The sequence below is a fragment of the Gouania willdenowi genome, chromosome 6 (genome assembly GCF_900634775.1).
Source record: "Gouania willdenowi chromosome 6, fGouWil2.1, whole genome shotgun sequence".
Lineage (NCBI taxonomy): Eukaryota > Metazoa > Chordata > Actinopteri > Blenniiformes > Gobiesocidae > Gouania > Gouania willdenowi.
Window position 1 is genome coordinate 58,931,635 of NC_041049.1, and position 24,916 is coordinate 58,956,550.

General features: G+C 37.3%; 1 protein-coding gene across 2 annotated transcripts; it reads right to left on the reverse strand.

Moving 5' to 3' along the window:
• Nucleotides 1-3,818: 3,818 nt before the first annotated feature.
• Nucleotides 3,819-18,184, reverse strand: LOC114465533 (transcription factor 12-like). Of its 2 annotated transcripts, XM_028450606.1 has the most exons (13): nt 18,089-18,184; nt 16,550-16,637; nt 14,525-14,628; nt 13,302-13,395; nt 13,086-13,153; nt 11,869-11,953; nt 11,219-11,292; nt 10,094-10,204; nt 8,518-8,587; nt 8,191-8,329; nt 6,829-7,058; nt 5,193-5,360; nt 3,819-4,147 (listed from the first exon to the last, which is right to left on the reverse strand). In XM_028450606.1, exons 1-12 carry the CDS (start codon nt 18,125-18,127, stop codon nt 5,224-5,226), a joined length of 1,239 nt encoding a protein of 412 aa, XP_028306407.1. In that variant the 5' UTR covers nt 18,128-18,184; the 3' UTR covers nt 3,819-4,147; nt 5,193-5,223. The 2 variants fall into 2 exon arrangements, with proteins under 2 accessions (XP_028306407.1, XP_028306409.1); XM_028450608.1 differs by lacking the exon at nt 18,089-18,184 and having other exon boundaries at nt 14,525-14,661; nt 16,550-16,613.
• Nucleotides 18,185-24,916: the final 6,732 nt, after the last annotated feature.

The following is a 24,916-nucleotide window of genomic DNA, read 5'->3' on the forward strand; positions in this document are numbered from 1 at the left end:
TTACACCATATGAGTCGACTGCTGCTTACTGCTGGCCATGGCTTAATAACACATGTATTATAAATATAATATAAGATAATATAACTAATATAATATAATATAATCTAATATAATATTATATCTAATATAATTTAATGTAATGTAATGTTAATGTAATATAATATAATACAATAATACAATGTAATATATATAATATAATATAAATAATATAATATAATATAATACAATGTATCTATAATATATATATTAGATAAACAAAATAATATAATATAATATACATAAAAAATATAATATAATATAACATAAAATAATATAATACAATGTAATGTAATGTAATGTAATGTAATATAATATAATATAATATATATAATATAATATAATATAATATAATATAATATAATATAATATAACATAAAATAATATAATATATATACATAAAATAATATAATACAATGTAATGTAACGTAACGTAAACGTGACGTGACGTGACGTGATGTGATGGATATAATAATGATAATTATTATATATTATTATAAACACACTCAGAGGAGTCTCATTGTGTTGGGTTGTGTTTTGTTTATTTCTTAGATTTTTTTGACTTTTGATTTTGCTTCTTTTTTGTTTGCGTTATTTAATTATTTTGGTTTGTTTGTCGGTTTTTACTTGTTTTAGTTTGTCATGGCTAAAAAAAAGTAAATTAATGTAATGTCTCATTCTCAGAATGTTCTTGTGAAAGTTTGTGATAGCTTGAGGAAAAAAAAGCGTTTTGTTTCATTTTTGCCTTTTGGTGGTAAACTGGAGGACTGTGGCCCAAATCTGGCCAGCCAGAGCTTTAAAGTTGGTCTGAGAAAGTTTCTTACCCCCGAGTACAATCTATAGGGAAAACATGGTATTTGTAATCATGAAGTAGAACTGTTTTCTAAACCCCAGCCACACCAAGGTAATCCATAGCATTGATCAGGATTGGATTGGGATTGATTGGCAGCTGGAAGTGTGCCAATGGTCTGTAGATGAGAAGCCCAAGCCCCACCTCCTCTTCACTACTGGATCAGTTCTGATTCCAAAAGACTCTTTAATTTCCTTTTGCTCAAAGACTGTTTTACAGTTTTGTTTTGTTTTGTTTTTGTTACAAGAAGCCGTTAAATGAAGTAAGAAGTATTTTTGTTTGATGATCTTGTTTTTTTCTTTCTTTCTCTCGATAAGTGAATAAAGTCTGTATGTGGACATGTGTTAAAGCTGCTATCCGGAGTTTCTGTCTTGATGTCCCGCCCTAAACAGCCTCACTTCCTCCCACTGCCTCTCCCAATCTACCAGAAGCCACGCCTCTACTTTTCTGCATGCTCGTCACGGAACATAACAAGGTCGCATCAGGTCACATTGATATAGGTCTATGGGTCAGATAAGAGCCTAAATCATATTTACCTGTTTGCTGTTGTGACGCGCGGTCTTGTTTCCGTGCACAGTTCCGCATTCACTTTGATTGACAGTCTCAAAAACAGGAAGTCAAAGCCTATTGGCTGGGCGCACTCTGCGATCGTTTCCATTTGCATAGGGGTCTATAGGACAAAGGAGGGACTTATATACATTAATGTATATCAATGACCACCAGCAGTAGACCATAGTAATAGACTAGTTAGGTATTTTTTCGCATTCAAAAGAATTATACATAAACATAGATTTCTCAGAAACTTCAGATATCAACTTTAATGACGACATGATGAAAAGTTCCTGTGATATGTTAATACTTTTATTTGTTTTGATATAAAGTAAGTTACTTATAGCAGCAGACCCCCCCCACATGACCCTAAAATAGGACAAAGTGGGTCTGAAAATGGTTGGATATGAGTTTCTCTAAATGATCAAATGTAAACTGAGAAACAGTTTAACTCAATACTTGTGCTGGTTCACATGGTTTAGTAGTGAGACTATCACAGACGTAGATCACCACACATCAGTAATGTATACATTACAGTTCCTGCTCTTTTCTCTCCGCTGTGATTACAGGTCAATGTTCCTTTATAAGATTGGTGTGTGTGTGTGTGTGTGTGTGTGTGTGTGTGTGTGTGTGTGTGTGTGTGTTGTGTGTGTGTGTGGTGTGTGTGTGTGTGTGTGTGTGTGTGTGTGTGTGCGTGCGTGTGTGTGCGTGTGTGTGTGTGTGTGTGTGTGTGTGTGTGTGTGCGTGCGTGCGTGTGTGCGTGCGTGTGTGTGTTTTCCTGTAACTGGTGTGGTGAGTGTGTGAACGTTAGAAGCAGGAGTGGATATGGTTTAAAACAAAATGTATGTGACCTACAGGATTTAAAGGATCTGCTGCTCAGTTTTAGTGTCAGATACACTAAATGTATTCCGAGGTCGAGCCGAGGCGTTTCCCCCAATGGCTCACGTTTGTTTTGGCAGCAAAAGAAGAAGCTGAACAAATATCATGCATAAATGGACTTAATGTTTTGGCTTTTTGGTATCGACCACATGTGTCAAACTCAGCCCATTGGGTTGAATTCAGCTCATTATAGCATCCATAGGCCCTCTGCGGTGAAATTAATAATAAAAAACATTATTAATGGGTAGAGCTTCAAACTGAATGCTGTACTGTATGTAATAAATCACATTTATTAATGAAATTTTATGCACAATAGCGTTAAAATACACATTTTTACAAATATGTTGGGATTTTCCAGTAGTTCTGAATGTGTCTAATGGTTCAGAATAAGTTTGAAGGCTCTGCTTTAAAGGGCCCATGTAAAGCTAATTTAACTTTTCTGTGCTTTAAACATTATAAAAGTGCTATTAGGGCTTCATACACATGCTCAAAGTGTTTTATTCATTGATTCCCTCAATCGTTAGTTAGAGGGTGATTTGCTCCTTTCTTCCTGCAGGGTGAGCCCAAACACCTCGCTCCAATTTGATGACGCGTTCCCACTTTGATGATGAATTTGACGCTGCACTGAACTGGAGAAGCCGCGCCTCCAGGAAGCTCTTTACTGTGATTGACATGTAAACAGATACGCCCACAAAGGTGAGCGTGTCTATGTATGTAATGTCTACAGTCTATGTATGTACCGGCAAACGCCCCGCCCCCACTCTCTGTCTTGTGTTTTTAAAGCAGCGTGAGCTCGGCTACGGAGTGGGTGGGAGGCCCTACGTCACCGTGCGGGGAGGAGGAAGTCAGTGTCCCGTCTATAGGCACGCCCACTCATGAATATGCATAAGTAGGCCGCAAATGAGCCCGTTTGTGTAGAGTTGCTCAGAAATGGACTTTTCAGAGGCTAAAACTCTGGACAACAGGTGAGTTTGGGAAAATAAACCTCAAGTACTATGTTTTTGGGGTTCTTAGAACAAATGGAGATGGGTGAAAAAGGGTTAGGGTTTGGGATAGCATGATATGGGACCTTTAAACTTTTGAACTGCTCTACCTCTTTATGAACAGGACAAAAAACAAGCATGTTGGAAATATACAGAAGTTTATTGCTACATTATTATATTGAGACATGCCTGTGGGCTACTTCAGACCGTAAACATACTGTACAAGTTATTTAGCATTCCACTTCGTAGATTTATTGAGCATAATCTGTTCAACAGTGAGATAAAACATACAAGACAGTATTTGTAACCACTCAAAGTGTGAAGTATGGTTATATCTATTGACCTGCAGAAAAGATATATTGAGAAGAGAAGACATCAGTAAAACCACTATCTTTATATAAAAGATAACGTATATAAGTTCAAACCAAACACTTGTATAAAAACCTGCAAAGAGCTTATGTGACTGTGTCTAAAGAGTACTGAGAAACAAATCTGCCATCTGCCAGTGTTCTGCTGTTTAGTATCCTGTTAATATGGCAAAAATACAAGTTTAAAATGTATTTGTTACTAAAAAAAACACAGAGTTGGAGATGTATTCATTCACAGAATGGTCAAACTCCTCAAATGTTCACATACACACGAACACAAAATAACACATAGGGAACACATCCAACCAGGTCATTCACATTCCAACAGAAGGATCATCAATAAATATACAGAATATGTACAAAAGATCAATACATGTCCTCTCTCACACGTTCAAGTTCAGGCACAAAGTTTAGAGTCTGTCACGGAGCGAAGGGATGATTGTTCCACTGCTTTCTGACCACGAAAGGACCACCATGAACATCTGGACATTAAAGAAAGAAGTGCATCAGAAACAATACTGAGTATTTCCCCATTTTTGGGGACGTTTTTCTAAAACAGAGAGTGGGAGAACAAAGAGGGTAGGAGAACTTAGGGGGTAGGAGAACTTAGAGGGTAGGAGAACTTAGAGGGTGGGAGAACTTAGAGGGTAGGAGAACTTAGGGGGTAGGAGAACTTAGGGGGTGGGAGAACTTAGATGGTGGGAGAACTTAGGGGGTAGGAGAACTTAGGGGGTGGGAGAACTTAGGGGGTGGGAGAACTTAGATGGTGGAGAGAACTTAGATGGTGGGAGAACTTAGGGGGTGGGAGAACTTAGATGGTGGGAGAACTTAGATGGTGGGAGAACTTAGGGGGTAGGAGAACTTAGGGGGTGGGAGAACTTAGATGATGAGAGAACTTAGGGGGTGGGAGAACTTAGATGGAGGGAGAATTTAGAAGGTGGGAGAACTTAGGGGGTGGGAGAAGTGACAACAGAGATGGAAAGTTTTTCTGATTGAACTTGGTGAACTACTGCTACCAAAGGGTTTGTCATACTTATGATTGTGTTTCACATGTACAATATATATGATGTACTAATATATGCACTTACAGTATGCGGTTATATTATATTTGATTTTATAAAAACCTGGCTTTGTTTGTACGGTACATGGTCTTAGCCTGACTGTCATGTTACACGTACCATCTCGTAGGGTCAGAAGTACCACCCTCATACCTGTTAAATAACATTTATGTATACTATATTTTTTTCTTATCTCAGCAACATTAACAGGGAATTAATTTCATATATTACTGACGGTTTGGGCACTTTAACAGTTTTGCTCCGTTAATCCTCTTTAAATCCATCGTCAATGTCATTAAAAATGAATCGAGAGTTGAAATAAAAGTATTATTTGGCATGGTAGAAGAGTTTTCCAGTGTACACATATTGTATATTGTTTGAACAAAATATTTAGGATATCAATGAAACAATGATCCATTCATTTCCTGCCCTATAGATTTATCATAAAACATGTACACAAATGCATTACCTTGAACATTCGTCACCATAGACTGAAGCGCTCAGAGACCCATTGGGTTGGTCAGGTCCGTCAGACTGGGATGGAAAACCACATTCATAGACTGGGGATCAGTGACAGCAGACACCTTCTCCTCCTCTCTCTGACGCAGACATGCTGCTTTGGGGTTCAGGTTTCTTTCTGTAACACAAAATAGAAGTCAGCAGCCATTAAAGTGTAAAACGTTTTTCATCATCAAAATAAAAGGATTCTCTTCTTGTCACTCAACCAAAAAGTAGGTGCAGCCCTGTTATGATTCTTTTCAGCATTTGACTTGGCAAAAGTAAAGGAAAATAAGAAGTATATATTTTAAAAGAGATTTGTCCCATCACTGGTTGGTTACTTTACTTCAAAACAAAGTTTGAAGTAATTAGGAAAGTGACATTTGTATATATTTTCTTAAAAAGACTCAATTATGTTTGTTTGTGTTAGTTTGTTGATAAAAAATTATGCATAACACATTAAATAAATAATAATTTAAACATTCTATTGTTTTCTTTTTTACACTATATATATCGTCCATCTTTTCTTGACTTTATCTGCCTTTTCTTTAGTTTTTCCCACATGGCTTTCTCACAGACAGTCTTTAATAGTAATCAGATTACTTTGTGTTTCCAGACTTCATGTTCAGCAACTTTTATTCTTCACAGTTCTTAGTTTGAGCTACTTCACAAAGCTGTTTCACAAGCATACATAACTCGAACCCAACTCGATATGATCCTTACACCACCTGAATGCACTGAGTGATGACATCATGATTAGCTATCTCCATATTAATCAGCATAGAAACAATTATCATTTTTGCTCATTCAAAATACAACAAAAATAGGATATTTTCCTCGAGACTTCTATTCTATTTTTGGCAAGTAAAATCTAAACTCTGAACTAATACATTTATGTGAAATAGCTCTAGTTTGCAATATTTTCTGTAATTAAAGAATATGTCAATTTGCCTCTTCAAAAAACATGTCAACATGTCATATTACACGTGTGGTCACTCGTCTGAGTCAGATGGTCTTTACCACTTTTGTACCCCAACATATTACTTTTGTACCCGTTATTAACTGTGTTTGCAATAAAAAAGAATAATGTGCAACAGGCGAATTTAGATGAGAACAAATTTAGTGCTCTTTATTTGGTATCTTGTTAAATCAAGCTTTATATGTTTCCCATTGTTTTGTGTTTGTTGTCAAACAAGTGTGAAACCTTCGTTTGAGCATTTGAACATACCTTAGTATTTATATTTGTGCATTAAGGTACTTTTAATTTGATGGAAAAGCTAAACCGAAATAATTATTTACCACATGTATAATTTTTATGATTAAAAAGGCAGCATTTCCCCATTAAACATTACCACCAGTTACTCATTTAGATTTTAAAAATGTACACAATAAATAAATTATTAAAAAAAAAAAAAAAAAAAAAAAAAAAAAATAATAATAATAATAATAATAATAATAATAATGTTCTCGTGGTTTTATATTTGGATTTTATGTCAAGTTCAAACAGTTCCATATTTAAATTAAATCAGTGAGATAAATTAAATATAATGTATTTGGGTCATATAGTCTGTTTTTATGTATCATCATCATCATCATGGTGGTCTCACCTCTGACCTGCTGCTCCAGGCTGAGGATGACGGACACGGCCTGGTGCAGCACCAACAGTTTGGTCTGTGCTTTCTCACTGTTCAGATGCATCTGACACATGTGGCCGAGCTCCTTGAACGCCTCATTTATATCTCGCACGCGCAGGCGCTCGCGGGCGTTGTTGGCCATCCTACGCTCGCGCTCACGCTCGGCCTTCTGCTCCGGACTCAGATCCTCATCCTCGTGGATGCTAGAGGAGCAAAACTTTCGTTACAGATGTGCAACAAATATGATTAGCCTTTAAGCAACACTACTTAATATTAAGGAGCAGGTTAGCATGTGTGTTTTAGTAGTGACATGTGTTAGGTTAGGGTTGTACATGTTTATAATGATGTTTTTCATGTACATTACATTGGTTATGTATCGATAGTGAAGTCTATAGGTGTGTGAGTGTGTGTGTCCTAGTCTGTACATGTACTTGAAGTGCATGTTTGTTCAGGTTGTGTTATGAGTGTATAAGCTGTTTGTTCATATATATGCAAATGTGTCTGGCCATAATGTAAATACACTTTGTGTACATTGTCTATATGTTCTTGTTAGTCATGTGTACTGTGTGTTATCTTAGTATTAACACACTTGTTGTGTAAAATGAAGGCAGTTGCTATCCGTACGCTTGCCGTATCAACATACCGACATTCTACCCATACACAGCGCCCCTATTTGGCCAGTTTAGGTCACGTGATAGGTCAGTCATTGGTTAGTTTAGGACCCGTGACTAAGACTAAACATTACCCAAAACCCAACCATAACTCTAACCCTAACCCTAAAAATTGTTGCGTTATTGTGTTATATCCTAACCCTAACCCTAAACCTAATCCTAAATCTAACCCTAAACCTAATCTTAAACCTAACCCTAAACCTAATCCTAACCTTAAAACGCTACGTACGTGTACTTCGGTAAACGTACCAATAGCACCGGGGGTTGTCCGTACGGCAAGTACTTAGCGTCTTAGGGTTAGGGTTAGGGTATAACCCTATATCGCAACAATTTTTAGGGTTAGGGTCAGGGTTAGGTTTACAGTTAGGTTTAGTCTTAGTCACATGACCTAAACTGGCCAATGACTGACCTATCACATGACCTAAACTGGCTATTTGAGGGGCGCTGCATCCGGATAGAATGTTGGTATATTGATACGGCAACCGTACAGATAGCCACTGCCTAACATATGAGGCCGAGCTAAATGGTGAATCCTCCACCCAGTAGGGGGCGGAGACTGTTTTAAATGAGGGAAACCAAACAGTGGTAAGTGCAGTTGGTCATATTTCTTCTTCTGTCTTAGACCAATCAGTGTGTTTCTTTTATTTCTTTAAAACAGACTCACCTGTTTCTAGAGCTGTTCTCTCCGGCTGTTTTGTGTTCACTCTCCTCGTCAGATTTGAGGCTGTCTGAGCTGTAGATCATCTCCTCTTTTTTCTGTTTTTCCATCTTAAAGTCCACGTTATCCTGAACTATCGGGCTACCTGTGTGAAATATTCCAAAACACACAGTTGTTTTGAGTGCTGGTAAATTATTATTATTATTATTATTATTATTATTATTATTATTATTATTATTATTATTATTATTATTATTATAATAATAATAATAATAATAATAATAATAATAATAATAATAATAAATGAGTTATTGGGATGATGAGGCTCTATACCTCTATGTTTGGGTGCGTAGGGGTGGCTATGGAAGGATGGGTGGCTGTTGCTCATCGTCACAACGTCAACCTTTAAGACACACAAAGAGACAAAGAGGAAGATCAGATTAAAACAATATATTCTAATGTACACACTTATCCTGACCAGGGTCAAAGGGCACTGCGGATTATATTTGTTGATTTTAAACACACAATAATGCCAACATAATACGGACAAGAAAACAAAGTCATCAACATCCCCCGCCAGATTGGTTGTCATTATGACTCAAAACCTTTTCCCAAATGTCCTAAATCTAAGAACTTAGATGTATACATAAGAAAATAGTATCACATCAGAATATAAAATGACGAACCATCTGAAACGGTTTCTAAGAAAAACTGTCCCCTTTGAAGATACCTTGAACAGAGGGCAATAACTCCGGAAAAAGTGTTTGCACACTTCTCATTTTCAAACTCCATCAAGGTATGGATACCCTGAAGCCACACACCAAATTTGGTTATCCTATCTTAAACGGTTTCTATGAAAAGCTGTCCCCTTTGAAGATACTGTACCTCAAACAGAGTAAAAAAACTAAACAAGTGCCATAAGTCCGGAAAAAATAATTGTGCGCTTCTCATTTTCGAACTCCATCAATGTATTGATAGCCTGAAGCCACACACCGAATTTGGCTCTCCTATCCTAAACAGTTTCTGAGAAAAGTGGACGGACAGATGGAGCTCAAATTTATATCCCCCTTCACATTTTGTGACGGAGGATAATAAATCATCAGTCCATTACATGACTAAAGGACCCCAGTTAACCAACAACCAGTGTTGCCAGATTCTAACAATTTTCTGTCCCAAAATCAACAAAAATCTAAAGCTAAATTCAGCCCAAAAATCTATAATTTATAGTTAGTATTTCCACTTTTTACTTGAAATCTAACAAATACAAATGGTAGGGAAGCATCCAATACAGTTTGGATTGTGAAAAGTCCTCATAAATGGCCCTTATTTCATATTTTCAAAACAGCAAAACAACAAAAGAAAGGATTTGTGATTTTCTATTGGCTAGTGAGGAGTTTCAATATGTATTTTAAATGAGTTTTCATGTTCCCTCAGTCTAAAATATTCTGTATGTTTGGTTTACTTTTGTCTGTGAATTATGCATCTGTTACACAGTTGTTAATGGTTTTAGATAAAGAACTGCCCTAAAATTACACTGATTTATCAGTTTTCTCTCTAACACATGTCTCTCATCCACACTGAGTGGATCTCTAACACTACTCAGTTCATTTAATCTCAGACAATCCTAATCCACACCCCTAATTCTCTTCAGGAATGACACACATCTGACTGACACATAAATAAACCAATAAAAGTCAGTCATTAATTCCTCTTTACCAATGGACTAAGGTTTAAAAGCCCCGCCTCCTGCTCTGCTCAAAGATAACACACATCAGTGTGAACATACTGTACTGTGGGATTTGAACACACCAGTGATCCCTACTGTGCTTGGTTTATTCATTTCAAGGAAAACAATGTTTACATGAAGAGGAGAAAACTCCTGAAATAATTGAAAGTAAAGGCAGTTTACCGTGGCTGGAAGGTGAGAGGTGAGGGTCATGGGGGCTGGGGGGCCAACAGCGTGGTTTCTCAGGACATGAATGACATCATCCAGACGGTCCAAACGGTCCTCCACCTGAGACTGAACACACAGTAAATATTAGGTCAACAAAAAAAGATTCCTCCTGTTACTTTTACAAAAAAAAAAAGTCATAGAGGAAAAAACTAGGGGTGTCCCGATTTGTTATTGATATCGGATATCTGTCCGATATCAGCCAGAAAACGAATATCTAATTTTATCGGACTGCATCTAAAATTTTTGATATGTATTATATCATATTGTATTCAATTGTAGAATACTGTAGATATTATGTTGATGGTTAAAATGTATTTTACCAATTGGTTAATAATAAATGGGTCAGTTTTTCTCATACCTACTGTTGCAGATTGTTGTTCTCTGTTTGAGTAACATCACTTGATCAAACCTTTTCAAACATTCCACACTACAAAATAAGTAATTAAAGTATGTATGATTCATGCTGATATTGTATCGGACTTATATCGGTATCGGCCAATACGCAAGGCTGCAATATCGGTATCGGATCAGTGGTGAAAAAAGTTGTATCGGGACATCCCTAGAAAAAGTTTTTGATTTGTTATTGTGTCCTTTGCACCTTAGTAAATTCAAAATATATAAGTTCTAAATGGAGGCATGATTAAAGGTTGTGACTGATATATATATATATACTGTGTGTGTGTGTGTGTGTGTGTGTGTGTGTGTGTGTGTGTGTGTGTGTGTGTGTGTGTGTGTGTGTGTGTGTGTGTGTGCGTGTGTGTGTGTGTGTGTGTGTGTGTGTGTGTGTGTGTGAGGTGTAGGGGATCAAACCAATGACTTCTTATTAGAGAGACTGGAAACACAGACTCTGATATTATATTATCTTTATCTGATTAGAATGTGTTCTTGTCAGATGAATCGTATTATCCCACGTAACACAATTATCAATTGAATCATAGCAAAGTAAAACGTATGCATGTCAGATGTGAGACGATATTCTGTCTTTTATTCTACTGCATTTCATTTAAGGGACACTTTAAAAGGATAATATATGTAAAGCATAAGAGTTGTGTTCATGGAAGGTTGTATTAACGTGTTTACCATGGATATAAGTGAAGACTCATAATGTGGTGAGACGGGGGCCTGCGCTGCACAACGGCTCCACATGTTGGTCCCTGAGAGGAAAACAACACATTCATATATATATATATATTATTATTATTCATATATATTACAGTAATATTACAACATAGTTTCTATTCCATCACATTTCATCAATGTAATTTCATACACTATGCAAAATGTTTCATGTTAAAAAGAACATTAAATGATATTATACAGTATATACATATTTTACACTATGAGATGTGATATTTATGCTATGATGAAATGTTATTTTTACAATGAGAGATTTTTATTTTTTTCAAAATAAGACAAAAATAAGCACTGCAACACATTTTAACGTTGGACCTTTTTCTGCATTTGTAAAACATTTCACTCATTTACTGTAACACTAGAAAACTTCACACTATGATATCATTTTGCACTAAAAGTCATATTTTGCACTGTGGCATTTCTGCATTAAAAAGGCTTTCCATTATTTTATGAACACATATGAAACACACACAGGTGGATATTAACGTATTAAAGCACAGTCAATACAGTGTGTGTGTGTGTGTGTGTGTGTGTGTGTGTGTGTGTGTGTGTGTGTGTGTGTGTGTGTGTGTGTGTGTGTGTGTGTGTGCCTTTACCTGATGGTTCCAGTGGAGAGGGAGACGCGGCTGGTGTGGAAGCACTGGAAGGGAAACTGCTGCTGGTGTGATCAGGAGAATAAATCTGACAGGATGGAGGAAAGAGAGCAAATTATTTTATTTACATTATTTTAAACATTATTTACAAAAAAAAAAAAAGAAGCACAACTGTGTTCTACAGCTGCTGCTATTAGCAGAAGAGGAGGCTGATAATCTGCACTGAAAAGTGAAAACCCATCAATTTTATGATCAGCAGGCAGTAAAAAGTCCTCCTCCAACTGTTGACCTGCATTAATATTGCATTAATATTCACAGATCTGCTTAAAGCAGGAGGAAACAATAGGTTTGGTTTAATACTCAGAAAAAGCATCTTATTGAAGTCTTCAAACAGTACATAAACTGGAGCTTTCAGAGAGCATTAAATATAAGCACTGATCCTGATCCTGAGTCTGATTATGGTCCAGGATCTTTCACACTGTAAAGGAGCAAAGTCACCAGCAGGAGGCGCTGTAGAACCAGATCACAGAGGTAAACACACTGTATATTGATCCAGATCCCCTACAACAGGGGTTCTCATCTGGTCTCACCCTGGGACCCACATTTTTCCACGATCATTAAATCACGACACATTTTTTGAGAATTCAACCAATTAAATTTAGTTTTTAACATACACATGAAAACATAAATCTATATATTTTTTCTTGCAACATGCATTTTACAGCATGCTTGTCAAAATAATAGGTTCTTTTAAAACAAAAGCCCAACATGAGAGACATTAAGTATTTGTTCATTTTTGACCAGCTGTCCACGACCCACCGCGTACAGGTCTGCGACCCTCCAGTTGAGAATCGCTGCCCTACAAAACTGAATTATTTGTTTGGATATTTCCTGAAAATTTACCGAGAAAAACTTCATAAGAAAATTTGCTGCTATGGAGAATATCTAGACGTATCTAACTATTATCTAACTGAAACTATTATCAATATCAAACTATGTAACATTATCAGTGTCAAAACACATCAAATAGGAAGCACAATTCAAAAAGAGAAATTTTTAACTTTGATGGGGAATAAAACCATTAATGAAAAACATCAAAGTGTGGAGGGATTGCACTATTCTGTATTAATATTAATTCCTATTCCATTATGTTGGTTAATACAGTGAGTTGAGAACAGCTGGTTTGTAATATTTGTCATGTTTATAATATTTCTACTCACAGACGCCAAAGCTTTTCCCAAAGTGTCTCCTGTGTGTGATCCTGATACATTCCTCTGGTTCCCTGATACTGAATAAACAAGAAGAGAAAAACATGAAATGTGTGTGTGTGTGTGTGTGTGTGTGTGTGTGTGTGTGTGTGTGTGTGTGTGTGTGTGTGTGTGTGTGATTTATAAATAAAGTGTATATACAGTAATAAATAATGTTCATCCTGTCACCTGTGGATCTCTCTGAGCTGTGACGATGAAACGTGGACACAGGAGGAAGACCTGGGTTTGGGTCTGCAGACACCAGTGAATGTGGAGGATAGTCCTGAACAAGAAGATATTGGATTATAATTCGATATTTAGGCTTATATTACTGTTATGTTACATATTATAGAGACACTGATATACTGCATATTCTAATGCCTTGGTTCTCAAAGTGGAGTACGGGTACCCCCAGGGGTATATAAATTGTCATAGGGGGTCCATGAATAAAAAATAAAAATTGTAAACTAAAATATGAATCGACCAGTAGTCAGGAGCCTCCATGCATTGCCACAAATTACACATTAGCCGATATAAGACAACATGGTGAGAGATTATTATTCTTTTTTTTTAATTATATATTATTCCTCAACAGGATAGGTAAAAATTCAGAGAAAATTTACATACATCATTACATCAGTGGTTCCCAACTTTTAACCCCTTTAATCAGACATTTTTGGCATCACCAGAGACTTTTTTTTCTTCTTCTTTTTAGAATTAGCTTTTTACGAGGATTAGTGCACAAAGTGACAAGACGTTCCAGCTCAGATATTTTTATACAGCATTTTATTTTAATTTGATTTATATTTATAGAATACAGTTGTTTAAGATCGTTTTGTGTGTGGTGTTTTAATTTGAAAAATAATACAATTAAAACTTTTTTCAAAATACATTTCAATCAGTATTTATTTTTATTTTTTTGAATCATAAATTATTAGACATTTCAGGGGACCAAATTTGAATTCCAGATGACCCCACCTGGGGTCAAGACCCCAGGGTTGTAAAACAATGCATAACAGTTATATTAGTGTCCACTGTGCAGGAGTAGGGGTCACATGGCGTCAGGTTAAATGTTTAAAGGGGTACGGGACTTTGAAAAGTTTGGGAACCACTGTTCTAATGTAATGGTTAGAGCTGAAAATGCACTCCAACATATTTAGAACAAAAAGAGAAATATCTGAACTTTTTCCACAAAAGGTGTAAAATGAGATCAGCTGAATTGATTGATTGATTGATTGATTGATTATACTTTATTAATCCCCGAGGGGAAATTCAGTTTCAGTTACATCCTGACCAAGAAACATGAATAGACAATCAGATATAACATGGGGGGACAGGAACGGGAGAACTGTAGAACTGTTGAGCTGAATGAAAGAAGTAAAGGTTAAAACATTCCTGCAGGTGAATCTCACCAGGTGAGAGTAGCTCCCTCCACATGGTCCTAGGGAACCTTCATAGCTGGGCTGGTTCAGGCCGTTAATAACACTCCAGATGTCAGGAGAATGGTTCATTCCCTCTGAAAGAGGGATGACACGTTAACGTCTGACAGCTGGTATCCATGGAAACAATGGAATAAACACCAATGAACACAGGTCAGCCATGCTGTTCATAACTAACATATACTGTAGTCTGAAACAGGACCTGGGGCGTTTGCATGTTCTCCCATGTCTGAGTGGATTTACGTTAGCTTCAATAGAGTCTGCATGTGTTAGAATCAATATTATAAAAATACATCAGTGTGTTAAAGATATTAACACACTGGATTACCACTTCAACAGAAAAACAAAACTTTAGTGGTTGCCATAGAAATGTGGTATGGTGGTATTGAAGTTTTCCATTTTTTCAACCAACACATCATTCATAAATCACGGTTTTCTTTCTTTATTCTAGCTCGACGTGTCTGAAACAGGATTGGAGCTTGTTTCTGATTCCACATGTTTGAATGTGACCATTCTGAGAGTGAATAAATCACCTTTGAAAATTATATTGATTATCTATTACATAGAATGTAAAAAGAAGAAAGAAAGAATAGACTTTATTGTCATGTATATGGTATGACGTAGTGCTGTTGATTGATTCTTGTCCAACTCTTGACATTTTAGTAAAATATTTATATTTGGTGTATTTTTTTTTTCTAAAAAATACAAGAGTGACTGCCCTCTATGTGTTTACAGCTATTACAATCAGTTTACTATTGGCTGAGAATGGTAGTTTGTGGCATTTTGGTGGTTTCTCACTGTTTGCCCCGCCCCTTTTATTAAAACTATCACCTGTGGAGCTTGGACTGAGAGACTAGTGAATAAAGGTATAGTGAGTAATGAGTAGTGAGTTAGCATAGCATAGATTGTTCATTGGAGATTTTTTAGTATAAAGTGGGCGTGTCTTAACTGCTCCAGGAGCTCCGCCCACAATCAAGACATTTTTTTAAATTTCCCTCATAGTGGCAGGTCAGCAAAAACCTGGGGTTTTGTTACTCTTTAAAGCTGCAGTCTGCAACTCTTATAAAAGTGGCTTTTTGTCATATTTTCTAAAGCTGTCACTATGAAAGGACAGGTTTACATCAAACTAGTAGTTTGTGAGAAAAAAAAACAGGCTCATTGAGCCCCCTGCTGCTTCTGCAGCCTTTGGCAGATTGCCAGAATGCACCGCGACTGAGCAAAAAGAACCAATCAGAGCCAAGATTGAGTTTGATGGGCTGTCTGACAGCTGTTGCTCACAGTCCCCGCCCCCTTCCCGGAGCTGGAGCGCTGTCTTTTTTACAATGTATGGTGTGTAGGAGTAGAAGATGGAATTGGTGACTTTTCTGCTTGAAAGGTAATTACTGCTGCTTGATTTACATTATGTTTCATTTGTAATTGTTACACTAGAACTCCGTAGTGCATGTGTTGTTCATGTGCGTGCAGCAGCCTCCATTTGGGCTTCTGGAAGTGACATGTGTTGTTGCTGCTGCTGATGTGTGTGCACATTGAGAGAGAGAAGCACTGCTGTAATATGCTTTTAATAGAGCATGTTATATTACTGTAATGTTGCTGTCGGGCTAACGTTTGCTTGTTAGCTCCTCTGAGGGACGGACTTTGGAAAGTTTGGAGGCAGGGCAAGAGAGCAGCGGGGAGGGAGGGGGAGAGAGGGATCTGAGAGTTGCAGACTGCACCTTTAACAGAGCCTAAATGGCATTTTCTAGCTTTTTATAATCGATTATTCAAACCACAATAAATGTCATCTTGTAATGTTTGATGGGAAGGTATTTGTATATTAAACCTGTTGTCGAAGTCAAACATGCTTAGTTTATTCTCTACATCACAAATAGTTTTTTTATTAAATTAGTTTCTATTCATAATCTATGATACTTGTAACTTGTTTGGGGTTACAAATGATTCTCATAAATTCATTTGCAAAACATCTTAATAGACACATAAACATGATTTTGTTGAGGTTACCAAAAAAGGTGGTTGCAAACACACTGTTGGGACCTTTGTTTGATGGATGTGACGCTGAGTTGTCAGAGCTGGTGGTCTGTCCATAAACCTAAGAGATAAACAAGGTAATGGAGGAGAAAACAACTTTACCAGTTGGTATACATATTACTACAGTATGTGTGTTACAAACACATAATGCAGTCGCTACTGCCATAATCCATAAGACACAGATCCATGCACCTCCTCCTCCAGATTTAAGACCCATTCACCACTAAAGACCCCTGCCCTAATCATAAGCTTCAGAAGACTGGGATGCAAATACAATTCCTTCCTAAATAAAATTTAAAATATATATTGTGGCTGGAATGAGTCTCATGGTGATAGTAGAGCAGCCAATGGCCCGTCTGAGCAGCATATGGCAGAGGATAAAGCCAATTGTCCTCCTCACCATCAGCATAGCAGGCGACCCGTTAATAATGGCCACACCCCCCCTCTGTCTCCTGATGGAGAGGGGCCATCACCATGGCATCCTCTTTTAACATAGCATCTCTTTAAAAATAATACAATAAATAATCAAGGACTTTAGAACAAATGTCATTTATCTTTATTCAGGTTTTCATCTTTAAAGAGGAACAAAGTTACATACAGTATTCACTACTGTAAACATACAGGCCTTTGATGATCCAAGAAGAAAATATTAACTTGCTATTCAACCCTACGCTATGCTCCACCACGGTCAAATCAAACCACATGGAACCAATTTCCTGCCTCTGTGATCCACCATGTCTGGATCTGGATCTGGATCTGGATCTGGTTAGTCTCACAGAGATCAAAGCTGCCTTTGATAATGGCTGCAGTGGCGCAGGGTTAAATCAAATAGAAATAAAAGCTGTTTCATGTCAAGCTGCTGCTGGGCCTTCAACACCGAGCATTTTAACACGACTTTTACAGCTTTGATCACAAGTCAAGGAAATGTAATAGTCAAATCTATAGATTTTGGAGTGAAAATATCCAGATTTGTTGGGTTTTTTGATTATCTCAGTTTAAAAAAAGATGTAAATAAAGAATGAAATACATTATTTATATATATATATATATATATATACATGAACGTTTCCTGATCTACAACTGAAGAAGTTCACTGGACATCAGTGTCACCCCGACTCATCAGGATATGTTTAAAATCAATAAACAGTTTTAGTTTTTGTAATTACTCACTCACACACACACACACTCACACACACACACACACACACACACACACACACACACACACACACACACACACACACACACACACACACACACACACACACACACACACACACACACACACACAGTTTTGTGTGTATATCTTATATATATATAGCAAGTTAATATATATCTTTGTATATATATACACATTTCATTAGCTTTCAAACAATAAGAGCTCCAAACAAAATCATAATTCATGTCCTACACATTTGTGACACAATCATACAAAATAAAAACAAACTGTTTGACAGTAGATCATCATCATCATCATCATCATCATCATCATCATCATGCAGTGGGACTCACCGGTTTCATGTTGTAGGACATCAGAGGAGTAGAGAACATGTTGTCACTACAGTCCACACACACAGTCTGAGCCTCCACTCATGTGTACACACAGACCCTCCCCCCCCCCCCCCCCGCTGGTTGTGCAGCTACCAGTAGACAACTTATGCAATTCAGGACGAGACCATTCCAGCAGGATAGAGGGAGAAGAGAGAACTAGACTGTATTTAATCTTTTATCAAACAATACATTAAAACATATTGGGTTATTTTTGTTTGACTCTGTCACATGTGCCAAACTCAAGGTGCGCAGGCCAAATTTGGACCTACATTCCATTTAATCAGCCTGTGGCCAGAGTTACTTTTGACAGGATTAGTTTTAGTCTTAGTCACAAACCAAAGATTGGATTTTGTTAAAGTCACATTTTAGTCTTTTAGTTTTGTTATGTTTTAGTTATGTACATGTAATCCCTGGAAAGTAGTTTTAGTCTCATTTTAGTCTTTTCAAGTAATAAGACAGTGTTGTTCTACTGTAATACATGTTGCAAAATTATATTTTTCATGGTTGTAAAAACTACATTGAAAGCATACCTTTAATTTATGTGTTTAGATATTCAAAATAAGAATGCACCATACAACTGTTGTTTCATAGAAAATGTCCAAAGTGCAATACATAATCATGTTCTTCACAAGGTTTATTTTCTGCATATATGAACAAATGATTTACAATTTGCAAGAATGAAGCTCCAATATTGAGAGTTTGAATTTAAATTGGGATAATGCATTTGTTAAAAAGGAAAACAATCAAAGCACTGAGGATGGTTGTAATCCAGATTTTCATCTTTTGAACATGAACAGAGATTTCCTTTTATTTTCTTTGTTCTTTCATTTACATTCTCGTCACAAATGAGCTGCGGAACAAAGGGTCGACAAAAGGTTTTAGTTGAAGAAGTTAACACTGCCTTGTTGCATCATCAGAAAAGCATTGACTATTATTAAAACCTTGCTCCGTTACTTTACAGATTTTCTGTGAATTGTCACGAGTAATTTTGTGAAAAATATTAAAAAGGCAGTAATTCAAAGTGCTTAACCTTCTAATGTAGTTTTGAATCGAACCGGTTTGACACCCCTTGATGATTTCGCTGCTAATACTAATATAAAAAAGATTTAAAAAATAAATAAATAAATAAAAAAAAGCTATATAAGCTATAAAAAGTCATTGTATAGACGAGGTCTTCACGGATCCTCAACCTTAAATCATTGTCCACTGATGGTCCGACATGTTTTAGTTTTATGTTTTACCCTCATCTTGTGTGAGTCCAACATTGTCCAGTCCAGAAATCCTTGTTCAGGACCAACCAGTGATGACGGACTCAGCTAATCTCCTGTTAGACAGGTAGAGATTGGCAGTAAACAGAGGATACCACATCCTTGTCTGACCCACATTCACAAATAACTCAGTATTAGTTCGTGGGCACGTGGACGACCTAAAGGTTATTTTTAATACAGTATACACCAGACTTCCTGTAAGAGGTCAAATCCTCTGTCTGCTGACCTTTGTGTTATGGAAACAATGATACAATCTCTGAGAATTTGTTAAAAAAGACACAAATCCTGAATGAATGGATCAATCAGTTATTTTGTTGATCCTGATGCACAATCACTCAAAAAAAAAAATCTTCAATATTCCTATGAAGCAGCAATCTTCTCTTAAACTACAACTTGTGCAACTTATTTTATATATGAGGAATTGATAATTCTCAGTAGTTTTTAATACCTTTTATTGATTTAATCAATCTTGACGATGCCTCCTGCTATCTCACTATTAAATATCTTGACAACATCAAACAATAACGTTTAAGGATAAAAACAACCCTGTTATTTCTTTCTCAGGACTTTATTAGTAAGCATACAGGCAATAATATATATATATAATAACTATTTCTGACCATAAACCCTAACCGTGTCAAACTCAAGGCCCGGGGACCAAATCCTGCCCTTTAGTGCAGCGTTTCTCAAATGGGGGTACGTGTACCACTAGGGGTACGTAATGGCACTACAGAGGGTGCTCAAGAGAGAAAGAGTGGAAAATTAACAAATAAAGTGTCAGTCTTGGTCTCACCGAGGCGTGATATGACCGAAAACAATAAAAAACTATAGAAATACATCTATTCAGGAGCCATTAAATCAGGGTGTTTCAACCTTGGGGTTGGGACCCCATGTGGGGTCGCCTGGAGTTTCAATGGGGTTGCCTGAAATGTACGTAGTTCAACTAAAATGCAGCAAAAAGAATGTAAGCTTTAACATCATCAACATCTATTTAAAATTCGAATTAAAGAAAAAGAAAAAAAGTCTTTGTGGTCGCCAGAAATACCTTGATATCAAAATGGGGTCACGAACCAAAAAAGGTTGTGAAGAACTGCAGTTTCTTTCCACCCTTTTACAAAATGAGATTCTTTAACATGTGTGTTATCACTCATTCATTCCATCATTACGCTATAGATTTGTAAATAGTTTTCTAAGCAAAATGTTGTAGTCAAACAAAAGGGGGAACTTGGACTCAAGAGAAAGAGGGTATTAGAGCCAAAAAAAAGTTTGAGAACCACTGCTTTAGAACAACCAATTCTGCCCCCAGGAGAAAGTAAAAATATTTTTTGTTTGTTTTTTTCTTTTTATTCTTTGTGCCCATTAGCTTAGCCCAGGGGTCTGCAACCTGTGGCTCTGGAGCTTCATGTGGCTCTTTGACTCTTTTGAAATAACTCCTTGTAGGTTTAAAAAAATGTTAAAATAATGAATTGTTGTTTCTTACAGAGGGTATTGATGATTAATGACATTAACTTCAAATACAATTATGATGAAACAGTTTGTTAATCTAAAAATAAATCACTCTGGATTCCAGAGTATCCATGTAGTAGAGTAATCAGAGTATCCATGTAGTAGAGTAATCATAGTATCCATGTAGTAGAGTAATCAGAGTATCCATGTGGTAGAGTAATCACAGTATCCATGTGGTAGAGTAATCAGAGTATCCATGTAGTAGAGTAATCAGAGTATCCATGTAGTAGAGTAATCAGAGTATCCATGTAGTAGAGTAATCATAGTATCCATGTGGTAGAGTAATCAGAGTATCCATGTAGTAGAGTATTCATGTAGTAGAGTAATCAGAGTATTCATGTAGTAGAGTATCCATGTAGTAGAGTATCCAGAGTATCCATGTGGTAGAGTAATCAGAGTATCCATGTAGTAGAGTAATCAGAGTATCCATGTAGTAGAGTAATCAGAGTATCCATGTGGTAGAGTAATCAGAGTATCCATGTAGTAGAGTAATCAGAGTATCCATGTAGTAGAGTAATCAGAGTATCCATGTAGTAGAGTAATCAGAGTATCCATGTAGTAGAGTAATCAGAGTATCCATGTAGTAGAGTATCCAGAGTATCCATGTAGTAGAGTAATCAGAGTATCCATGTAGTAGAGTAATCAGAGTATCCATGTAGTAGAGTAATCAGAGTATCCATGCTAGTGTTAACTGGGTTAGTAGGTCAACTGCTAAACAATCAACACAAGTCAGTCAGAGAAAAGTTTCTGTGCTGTAGTTCAGAGCAGAACAACACGCACACACAAACACACACACACACACACACACACACACACACTGAACTTTGCATCAATCTTAGTTAATTGCAGTCGTGTCAAAGGTGTGATCATTCCAACGGGTAAATCAAATGTTAATGAGTTTATATTTGCATATCTGTATTCTGCCATGGCTGAAATGTCATTGGATGTGACACTGTACTATGAAGAATGTCACTCTGCTGATGGCCCCTGATATCATATTGACTATTAAGAGACTCACATGAACCAGTCCTCACTGATCTAAACTTATTTCCCTAATTATGCAGAACATGCAGCTCTTTCAATGCGTGTCCTCTGCTTGTGAGACGCTGCCTGTCATTGACGTGCTGCTCTTCATCATGTGCCTGATTTGACATGACTTAAATAACCATCTTCCTGCCAGTGATTGGCATTCACACACGTAGTCGTAGGGGTGGGTGGAACTGGGGGGGAGCAGATGGTGACATTCCACATGACCAAACTGATCAATCAGCACGCTGAGACGCAGGTGCAGCTCCATATCATACATTTCACCATCTACGGGACACAAACACATGGGCACCAATGGTGGCACCCTGAGGGTCTGCAAGCTCCTCCGTCCCGCTGTGCCAAGGTTGATGACATCACAGGTTCACATCCGTTTTACCACGGGAGCCAAGAATATAGAGAGAGGGAGGTTGGAGGAAGGGCAGAAAACCTGGAAAAGGTTGTAAACATGACGTCAAAGCCAGGGACACCCATATTTACCATATTTATCGTATTATAATAATAATAATAATCTATACATTATCATCTGTGAAGAATGAAGTACCTCATGCTACAGCCTTACGTTGGAAATGTTTAACTCAGAGAAAAGCACAAGGACTATTTGGATTTCAAGTGTTTTTCGATCACTCTCAGGGAGCACATGCAAACCCCACATAGAAAGACTCGGGTTCCCCATAGAGAACAGAACCAAGTAATAAGAACCTTCATGATCACCTGCACCATTGCTGCCCAATCATTACTAATAATACTAATAACAAACCGTCTCTGCCTCACAGCAATAAGGTCACGGGTTCAAGCCCTGGGGTGGACACTTTCTTTGGGGAGTTTGCATGTTCTCCTTGCCTGGGTTTTCTTTGGGTACTCTGGCTTCTTCCCACAATCCAAAAACATGACTGTTCGGTTGATTGGAGTCTCGAGCCTTCGCCGCACGGCATTTGTTCGTGAAAAATTCGACATTTAAAAAAAAAAAAATTCCCCACATTAAATTGTCTTCACTCTGTAGGGGACGCCAGCGTGGCAATTTCCGTATTTCCACATTGAACTGGTTTAGGGCCGAAAGTTGAATAACTGATTTACATTTGACGCAAATCAAAGTTTGCATGTGCATTTTCGAAAAATTTTAATTTTCAAAAGGTTTTATGTCCCACTCTTCTAGATGATCTCCAGCAATTTTGAGCTCATCAGTGAAACACCCTCGGAGGAGTGCGTTAAAATACGTTTGCCCCATACTAAATTATCTTCACTCTGCAGGGGGCACTAATGCGCAAATGTACGTTTTTCCACATTGAGCTGGTTTAGGGCCAGGAGTTTAACAGCTGATTCACATTTGATGCAAATCGGAGTTTGTATGTGCAAATGGGAGCATTTTCCAAAAATTTTATATTTTGTAATTTTTGCCCAAAATTCTCGGCTCCTCCCTGCAAACACCGTAAAAAAATATCAAAAATCCATGGATCACTTTCGGTGACCCACTTCTCTAGATGATCTCCAGCGATTTTGAACCCTGTCAGTGAAACAACCAGGAAAAATGTGTTAAAATATAACGTGAGCGAAAATAGCAATTTTGCAATTTTCAATTCAAGATTCTGGACTTCCTGTGTATTTTTTGGCATGGTCTTTGCAATATTTTTTACTTGTCTTGTCATGGTCTACTTCTGTGTCAATTTTCATGATTCTACAATGAATAATTTTTTTGGCAAACAGTAATGTATTGTTGGCGTACTTGGGCGCGCTGGTGCGTCAAATTTTTAAAGTCGGCAAGAGCCAGAAATTACAGAAGCGCGCGACTGATTTTTGAGACTCTATGTAATGGTTCAGTGGGTGAAAAGTGGGTGAGTTGGTTTCAACACTGGGAAAGAAAGAAAGAAAGAAAGAAAGAAAGAAAGAAAGAAAGAAAGAAAGAAAGAAAGAAAGAAAAACATGCCTACGACATTGGCGGGCACTTGGCGTTCTCATAGGCTCCACCCCTTTCCTTGTAGTGTGGCCACTACTAATAATAACTAATCTATTCTTCTATTGCAAAATTATATCAATCAAGTTGTTAGAAATCCCCTAACATGTACTAATATGTAATTATAATTCTCTCATTATCACTGCTGCACTGAACAAACTGATTTGCTGAAGAACTGAACTATGAGATGCTAGCACTAATTGATTTTCCATTGATCATTAGGTTCATTTCAGCTTCACTGAGTTTATCATTCGTTTGAGGTTCTCCATCAAGAACTTCTTTGATTTCTTCATAAAGTCTCTAATGTTTGATCTGTTTTCATCTAGTCAAAGTGTAAACATCAAATTACGCATTCAAGTGTTGAGAATGTCCAACACTGATTACCCATCAAACGTCTGATGATTGGAGGGAAACATGTCTGACGTCTGTTGGCGTGACTTCAGGCTGGGGATAGACTTCATCTTCAGGATAAAACCTGAACTCATGGTCTTATCGTCTGGGCCAACGCTGGAAGAAGTGGGGGTTGTAAGAGGATTGAGGACTGCACGTGAGAGACACACACACCACCTTTGCACCACAGTGACCTCGCTGTCCCACATTCACAGCAGCTATGAGCAGAGTGCGGTTGGTTTTACGTCACGGATGAACAAGCAGGAGACACAGGTTCTACACCTGACATGTATCAGATGAGCAAACACACAAACAGCTACAAGTAAAGGATATTATAATGTGTCAAATGTATGAGAAAAGGTTTGTATCAGGGTCATGTAACACGTCCTCAAGGGTTATACCATATACACATCATTACTTCTACTGGACTTGAAGTTTAACTCAATGAGATTCGTCAGTGCTGAGCTAATGAGCTAACGCTGGTAGCTCAGTTAAATTATCTTCACTAATCTAGAACCACATGACCCAGATGGCTGAGAACCTTCACACACATCTTCACATCTTAACATTTGAAGCAAAGAGCAAAGGAAAGTCTGCACAGACGACAATAAGCATTTTATCAGAGGTTTA

What these genes read in the sequence shown, in the direction of transcription:
- LOC114465533 (XM_028450606.1), bottom strand. Translation starts at nt 18,127, where the DNA reads ATGTTCTCTACTCCTCTGATGTCCTACAACATGAAACCG. An exon ending in TGTCCTACAACATGAAACCG is followed by an intron (nt 16,638 to 18,088) that starts GTGAGTCCCACT and finishes TTTATCTCTTAG; the next exon opens with GTTTATGGACAGACCACCAG. An exon ending in CTCTCCACTGGAACCATCAG is followed by an intron (nt 11,293 to 11,868) that starts GTAAAGGCACAC and finishes TTTTCCTCTCAG; the next exon opens with GGACCAACATGTGGAGCCGT.